This window comes from Drosophila takahashii, chromosome 2R, assembly GCF_030179915.1.
Source record: "Drosophila takahashii strain IR98-3 E-12201 chromosome 2R, DtakHiC1v2, whole genome shotgun sequence".
NCBI lineage: Eukaryota > Metazoa > Arthropoda > Insecta > Diptera > Drosophilidae > Drosophila > Drosophila takahashii.
The window spans coordinates 18,101,511-18,110,564 of record NC_091679.1 but is presented as its reverse complement, the minus strand read 5'-3'; the positions used below and the strand labels follow the sequence as shown (position 1 = coordinate 18,110,564).

Below are 9,054 nucleotides of genomic sequence, written 5' to 3'. Positions count from 1 at the left end.
ACGGTATACAGTTTTTTTTTAAATTATATATTAGTAATTACAAAATTATTTTACATCATCTTTTCAAAAGAATAACTTTGTTAAAAAGTATTTTTGTATTTTTTGTGTTTCTTATATTAATTTTAATAACATAAATTCGATGACACCTAACAAAAAAATTAAAAGGCACTCAATTTTATTTGGGTACTTAGATTCTTTACATTATAAACAAAACTAAAAAATAAAATTTTTTAAAATTATTTTTGTGAAAAAAAATTTTTTTTTTCTTAAATAAAGCGTGAACACGGCCATTTTTTTAACTAAAACATATTTTTTATACTACAAGTTCAATTAAAATAAAAAACTGGTAAATGTTGCTTCATTTTTAAGCAGGGAACGAAAAAAACTGTTATTGTAAATTATTCATACAAAAAAATCACGCACTTAGAAGGGTCCTAAAAATTTTTTAAATACACCACAATTTTTATTAGCCATTGTAGTTTACAAATCCGTAATGATTTTTATTTTTTGATTTTTATAATAAAACTCAAAAAATAACTGTTATTTGTTGATTTTTATAATAAAACTCAAAAAATAACTGTTATTTTTTGATTTTTATGAATAACAGTTATTCCCTTGACATTTTTGAAAAAATGAAATAATTAAAAAAAACATGATACCCGTGCTTTTTATAACTTACTAAAAATTTGTTAAAAAAGGCAACCGCGCATATTTTATACCTATATTTTTTTAAAATTTTGTTTACCCACAAAATCGCCATAAATCAAGTTTGAGTTTTATTTTTGATCACGACGAATAACTGTTATTTGTCAACTTTTATTATAAAACTCAAGAAATAACAGTTATTCTTTGAGTTTTACTTTACAAATCAGAAAATAACTGTTAAAGTGTGATTTTTAAAATAAAACTTATAACAGTTACGTTCCCTGTTTTTAAGTTATTAATTAAGTCCATAAAAAGTGGTCATCCAGCCTATAGTGCACTCTAACGCACATTATTTTAGAGCGGGAAGCCCATTTATTTTACCGCAAAAGTTTGTGGTGCCACGTTATCTAGGATTTTTGTAGTGCACATGTTATTTGAATTGTCAATAGCCATCGTCACGCCAAAAATGTTTCAAATAGAACCATTTATTAAAAATGAACATTTATTTGTACAATTTATATGTACATACATATATTTCCGGTATTTGCCTCGATTTTGGGCAGTTGTTTTGCTGCTTGCATATCTTCGTCTCTTCGCACTCCTTTAGCTAAGTAACGCGTATTTTGTAGTCGAGACCCCCGACTATACAGTTCTCTCTTGTTTTTAGCTGGCTTTGCCATAACCGGACTATATATTTTTAGGTGCTAAAAAGACTTCAAGGGCCTACATTTGTATTTGATTCCATTTAAATTCAATAAATAAATGTCAATACTGATATTAAAACGTAACATTAATTACCACCTAAAAAAAATTAAACTTTTCACGGCACTTTTGTACCTTTTTCTTTTCAATCTATAGTTTTTAACTTAAAAAGCGTTTCTTTATTTGGTTTTACCAACAACAAATTAATAAATGCCCGTTTTATTTTATTTCTTCATTTTTCCCTATCTGTGCTTTGTAAAGCTTTTTCTAAACTCGGCGAACTTGCTCTGAGATCGTGATCAAGTTGGCTGCTGCAATTTCTTGCGCTCTCTGAGCCATGTCATGATTCACTGAGCCATTCCTTTCCCTGACTCGTTCGTAAGCTTGTTTTGCAGTGACTTTTCTGTTTTAAACATTTTATATAGTCTTACGTATGTAGCTACTGCTTCAGTTTGGTGCTTAAACGCGTTGCGCGTACTTCATTAAGCTGTAATCAATTCAGCTGGTGCAGCTATCGCTTAGTATACACACCAATAAGAGAAAATACTTTCTTATGCTGTGATCATCCTGATTAAATATACTAGCAAACTTTACAAACATTTAAGTTATAAGAGAGAGCTCAGTGAATTTAAAAGAATTGTGAATAATTTAACTGGAGGCCATGGAGAGCAAAGGATTTAACCAGACTTTTAATTTATTTCTGGCTATAATTTTATTTTCTAATTTTTGTGAAACTTTTGCAGTACGTGTTGCCAACTCACAGCAAAAACAACGTATAAAAGGTAAGAAAACCCAAACTAACAAGTAAACAAAAGTTCAAGGAAGGGATCGCCTTTTAGACTTAACATCCAGAAATCATATGAAAATTATATATTGACCTTGTCCATTGATAAAATTTTAAAGTAACGTTTTATTGAGAACAAAACAATGGGTTGGCACCACCCTATGTTAGGTATTTGCTTAACGAATTTGGAAACGACTTCACAAATTACTATGGCAAGCTTACATTCACTTTGACGACTAGTTCAGAGAATGCTACAAATTAAGTCAGCTCGACAATATAACTGGTACATAATGACAAAAAAACAGGAAAAAGACCAACAGATTCTTCCAAGCCATGAATACCCTTAAATTTCAATTAAATAAGTGTTTATTAATGTTGTAAACGAATATGATTTTTATATATACATATATAAAAATAGTAAAAATGGCCATAAATGTTCAATTTAAGGCCATACATTTTAAGGAATGAATAGCGTGAAAAATAGTCCACTACCTAAAAAATAGCACATGCCCATATAAAATATTAAAAAACCTTTTTTTTTTTTTTTAAATGTAAAAACAAATAGTTTACGATCTTAGTACTTATCAAAAGTTTACCCATATATGGGTAAATTTAAAAAAATTAGTTTGTAAACAAGAAAACTTTTATTTTTATATTTTCAAGGAAATTGTTCTTAGTTTTAATGTTTCTTGCCGTAAAGGAAAGAAAAATTGGTAATGATTTTTTTAATGGCGAAACCGTTAATGCAAGTAAATTATTTACTATAGGCTTATTCCATGTGAAACGTGACAGGCAAATTTTTTAAAAAACATATTAGGAATAAGCTCTAATTTGGAAATTCACGCAGCACTTGAGAGTTATTTGAGTTATTTTAAATTTTGGAATGCAATTTTGTGGGATAGCTCAATATCTTTGAATTCTTTAAACAAAGAATTTTGCACTACAGTAAACAGATCCATTGCGGTATCACAATGGGCCAGTGATGGCCTAAGTGTGCTGACCTTGTGTCAGCCGCCGCGCTAACCTAACCTAACCAAATCATTTGGTGATTACGTAATAAAAGGACAGCCCCAGAGTTTGATGAACTAATGTATTTTTAGAAAAAGTGTTCCATAAAAGGAAAATAACTTGCAATCAAAGGCGCTCTAAGGTGCAGCATTTTACAAAAAACGTATACATACAAACAAAAAACAATATCAATAAAAATATCAGGGACCGTAAATAATGATTATCGATGTATTTTTCAAGCAAAAACATCATCCACTTGGAAAAGCCGTACAAACAAACGAATTATACCAATCGGCTACTATTTGTGTGCTCTATCCATATCCGCAATGATCTTTTACTTCTTGATTTTTATACATTTTACTCCATTTTAATAATTATTTGTTGAGTTTTTTTCCATCGCTCAAAGAATAATTATTATTATTGTGAGCAAAAAAAAATATCGATCAAAAAATAATGATTATTTTTTGAGCGTTATTTTTTCGCTCAAAATATCGCTCAAAGTGGGATATCTCCTTTCTCAGTAGTTTCTTTGGAAAAATGTATTCGCAGCAATATAAATTGAGCCTCGACGACCCCACAAAACCTCATTTTTAGATTTAAAAAAAAGGTTAAAAAATAATTTTTTATATATATGGAAGAGCGATATTTTGAGCGAAAAAGTAACGCTCAAAGAATAATCATTATTTTTTAATCGATATTTTTTTCGCTCAATTTTCAGTTGTAAAATGCATTTACTAATAATAATAAAAATAAAAGCACCAAGAAAATTAAAAAATAAATTTAAAAAAAAATAAAACATGTCTAGTACTGGACTAAAACCCGGTTCAAAAAACCGGGAGCTGGCATAGTTTGTTGATAAGTCCAACAATGGACTTAAAATAAGTCTAAGATTCCTTAGGTCCAAAATTAGTCCATATTACCTCAGTTAAAGTCCATTTTTTGGGTTTCAAGTCCATATTTTTTTTGGGTGTAAGATGCAATAGCTTTTGAAAATATTGTACTTTGGCCTTAGTTTTCAAAAAAGAATTATAACCTTATGTTTACGTATTTAGATAAATTTATTCCCATATGGGCCGTTCTTTTACAAACCGAATAGATTTGTGGAAAAATATTTGTTCATATTTATACCCTTGCAGAGGGTATTATGATTTCAGTCAGAAGTTTGCAACGCAGTGAAGGAGACGTTTCCGACCCCATAAAGTATATATATTCTTGATCAGCATCACAAGACGAGTCGATCTAGCCATGTCCGTCTGTCCGTGTGTCCGTCCGTCTGTCCGTCTGTCTGTTTCTACGCAAACTAGTCTCTCAGTTTATGAGCTATCGGGATGAAACTTTCGCAAAAGTCTTCTTTCTATTGCAGGTAGTATATATGTCGGAGCCGACCGGATCGGACAACTATATCTTATAGCTCCCATAGGAAGGATCGGAAAAAAAAACTTTAAAAAATTCTAGCTTCGGTGTTTTTTGAAATATTACCTTCTACTTTTGGGGATGTTATTTTTTAAATATTTCTGAATTTCGAAATAAATATTTAAAAAATCGGACTAATATGTCATATAGCTGCCATAGGAACGATCGGAAAATTAATGGAAAAGTAATAGGAAATAAATTCTAGCTTCCTTGGTTTTTATTGTATTATCTTCTACTCTAGGATATGACTCTTTTTAAATATTTCTGAATTTCAATTTTAATTTGATCAAAATCGGACGACTATATCATATAGCTGCCATAGGAACGATCGGAAAATTAATGAGAAATATTAGAAAATTGAACATTTTTGCGATTTGTTAATTAATAGGAATGATCTGCAAGGGTATATAAGCTTCGGCTGGCCGAAGCTAGCTTCCTTTCTTGTTTTGATTGGCCTTAAACTTTTATTTACATTTACTATTTAGAATCTGAAAAAAACATATAAATTAAAAAAAAATACATTCGTTTAAAAATACCCAGACGATAATCCGAATGACGAATCTTAATTCATCTCTTAGCTTTTCTTTTAAAAAGTTGGAGCTATTTTTATACCCGTTACTCGTTGAGTAAAGTATATACATGGGTGGTTAAAAGTATTTGCACATTTCTTATGAGTAAGTACGTGTAATTTGTGCGAATACTTTTGACCATCCCTGTATATATTCTTGATCAGTATCACTGGACGAGTAGATCTAGCCATGTCGATTTAAAAAGGTGCCATGCGCCCACATCTTTTAAGATGTCTGAAAAAATTAATTAAATTGGTTGTGTTTATTAATACCTATCGAAATGTAACAAAAAAATTTCAAATCGGGCCCCTCGCCCTAAAAAACTGACTTTTGGCCCGTGGATTAAGAATCTAGCCCGTAAACAGGGGCAGCTGGCGATTCGCCCGTCTATTTATAACATTTTTTCTAAAAATTCTCTATGTAATTGAGAAAAAAATGTTCTTGTTTATAAGGTGATATGTCCTAAATTTAAGGTGGAATTATACCCGTTACTCGTAGACTAAAAGGGTATATTGTATTCGTGCAAAAGTATGTAACAGCTAGAAGGAAGCGTTTCCGACCCCTTAAAGTATATATATTCTTGATCGGGGTCACTAGCGGAGTCTATCTAGCCATGTCCGTCTGTCCGTCTGTCTGTCTGTCTGTCCGTCCGTAAGAACGCAGAGATCTCGGAAACTACAAAATCTAGAAGGTTGAGATCATATTCTTGGGCCTACTACACAAGTTTATTTCAGCCGAGCGCCCCTCTAACGCCCACAATCGCCCACTAACGATTTTAAAATGTGTCCTGCGCCCACATTTTTAAAGATTGTGGAGTAGTATAAATGCAATTTGGTTGCGTTTGTTTATTCCTATCGAAGTGTAGAAGAAATGCTTCAAATCGGACCATTCGTTTAAAAGTTATGCCCGATCAAAGTTTTATATCTCCATCTCCCTCGCACTCCCTCTAGCTGAGTAACGGGTATCTGATAGTCGGGGCACCCGACTATAGCGTTCTCTCTTGTTTACTTATGTGAAGGTATTTATGAAAATAATGATAAATTAAAAAAAAAAAAAAAAAAATTTGTTATTTTGCTAAAAATATATTCAAGAAATAAATACCGATTTCTGCCAAATTTTTTTGAAAATTGATTGATTCTATGACACCTATAAGATATAATTGAGCAACTATAAAAAAATAGTAAGCATAGAGTTAAATTGATAAATAATGGCTTAAATCCGATGTATGTATAAGAACCAATATTAAAATAGAACCGAGATATTCCCCTTTTTAATGTTTATATGGCATCTATAAGATATGGTTAACCGATTTGAATAATTTTTTTTAAAAATCAAGTTAAATTAAATTAAAAGAAAAAATAGTGGGAAACTTAGAACCCTATAAGTAATTTATTTATATTAAAAAAAAACATTTTTGTTCTTAAAAATGTTCTACAACTAAAAAAATTTAATAAAAAAATGTATCTTATGATGTTTTTTTACATATTTAATTGCCTCAATACCCCATCAAAAGATGTTCGCTTAATGGCTCCCCTGATTTAGACAGACTTTTGGCTTTTTCGCCCGACTGTGCGTTAATCGGAATTCATCCGCTAAATCTGGTATTTTTTTTGGTATTTTAGCTAATGGCGTTAGCTACCTATTTTCCTCTCGCTTACTCCTATGCTTAGCTAGCAGTTTTTGTCGTACTGAGTACTAGACTTTAATCGTGAATTTTCTAAAACTAAACTGACAGACACTCTCTCTCTCTCTCTTTAAACGTAAATGCACTTGTTATGCGCAATCATATGGGAAGCTGCGTTTAGGAGGCCGAACTCTAGAACACCGCCCACCCTTAGAACTGAAAGCATATTAGTAAACGAATTAGGGAAGTAACCATGAGGAGAAAAAACAACTTACTTTTGATCATTGCGAGGAATCGAAACCATGGCCTCTCCAGTTGGAGTTAAACGCACTACCGCTGCACCACAGTCCCCTCGCGCAAAGCGACGGACAAACCCTTTTAATATCTTATTTTCTAGTTATATTTTCAGTAAAGGTAACAAAAACTTATGTTTTTTGCAGAGGGCTGGGTCATTTAGGGCCGTTTGTTAAACATAAAATAGACTTTCAACTCGGATTTCTTATTCATTTTTAAGGTTTAAAGACTACTTTAATTTAACATGCGGCCAAAAAATCGGCCTCGGTGTTATAAACTTTTATAAAAAAAATCAATTAAATAGACCGCTGGGCTACCTATTTTCATTTTTTTGTGTAATTTTTAAGGCAAATCGTCATTGAATTTAGAAAAATTGAAGCAAAGGAGTTAGGATAATTAAAAAAAAAGAATTTGTATGATGACCTGCCTTGAACTTATGGCAGATTTGTCGTGATAATAAAATATTTTTTTTTAGTTCTTTGTTGTGAGAGTAACTATTTGATTGGTAGAATTGACAATTTTGTGGTTGGACTGTTTGACTATTATATTGGTTAATTGCCTATATTCTTTGTTGTGAGAGTAACTATTTAATTGGTAGAATTGACAATTTTGTGGTTGGGACTGTTTGACTATTATATTGGTTAATTGTACCAATCGATTTTTTTGAGTGTATCTCCATCTCCCCCGCACTTTCTTTAGCTGAGTAACGGGTATTTGATAGTCGAGGTACTCGATTATGATCTCTATTGTTTGTCTTTAAGATTTCGATATTTTGATAAAGAAAAGCCCTCGGATTTTTGCTATGAAAAAAAATCACAGCATTTAGTTACTTATATAGTTCGTTTAACCGTCTTTTAACAATTTCTAACTGAAACAAGAAAGGAAGCTAGCTTCGGCCAGCCGAGTATATACCCTTGCAGATAAAGCAAACACCTATTATATACCCTTGCAGATAAAGCAAACACCTATAGTTATACCCGTTACTCGTAGAGTAAAAGGGTATCCTAGATTCGTGCAAAAGTATGTAACAGGTAGAAGGAAGCGTTTCCGACCCTATAAACTGTATATATATTCTTGATCAGGATCACTAGCCGAGTCGATCTATCCATGTCCGTCTGTCTGTCTGTCTGTCCGTCTGTCTGTCCATATGAACGCTGAGAGCTCGGAAACTATAAAAGCTAGAAGATTGACATTTTGCATGCAGATTCTAGGAGTTCCTACGCAGCGCAAGTTTGTTTCAAAAGGGTGCCACGCCCCACAATCGCTTATATACGATTTTAAAAATTGCAATATTTCGGAAAAGTAAAAATGCAGTTTTATGGTGTTTATCAATACCTATCGAAATGTAGAAGAAATTTTTTAAATCGGACCATTCGTTAAAAAGTTATGGTCAAAGTTTTCGCACTCCCTTTAGCTGAGTAACGGGTATCTGATAGTCGGGGCACCCGACTATAGCGTTCTCTCTTGTTTAATGCTCACTTGGTGCAGTTCCAGGGATTCCAGATCTAGCGTGCCTATTTAAATTTTGTTTTTAAGTTGTCAAAAATCAAAACGCCTGCTTCCTACAAAGTTACAATGAATCTTCTTATATTTGTTTGAATATTCCTATGGGAGCCTTAAGATATAGTGGTCCGATCCGGCATATGTACTACCTGCAATAGAAAGAAGACACTTCGGGAATGTTTCATCGCGATAGCTTTAAAACTGAAAGACTAGTTCGCATAGAAACGGACAGACGGACAGACGGACAGACAGACAGACAGACAGACAGACAGACAGACAGACAGACAGACAGACAGCCAGACAGACAGACAGACAGACAGACAGACAGACAGACAGACAGACAGACAGACAGACAGACAGACAGACAGACAGACAGACAGACGGACATGGCTAGATAGACTCGGCTATTGGTGCTGATCAAGAATATATATACTTTTTGTGGTCGGAAACGTCTCCTTCACTGCGTTGCAAACATCTGACTGAAATTATAATACCCTCTGCAAGGGTATAAA

At 32.6% G+C, this 9,054-nt stretch overlaps 1 protein-coding gene across 1 annotated transcript in view; it reads left to right on the top strand.

Annotated features, from left to right (window-relative positions):
* The first annotated feature begins 1,783 nt into the window (after window positions 1–1,783).
* The window catches only part of stw (straw), a 68,492-nt gene continuing 61,221 nt past the window's right edge, over window positions 1,784–9,054 (top strand). The window contains exon 1 of the mRNA XM_017138041.3: window positions 1,784–2,129. Within this exon, the coding sequence (XP_016993530.2) occupies window positions 2,009–2,129 (121 nt within the window). The 5' untranslated portion in view covers window positions 1,784–2,008. The remainder of the gene's footprint in view (window positions 2,130–9,054) is intronic.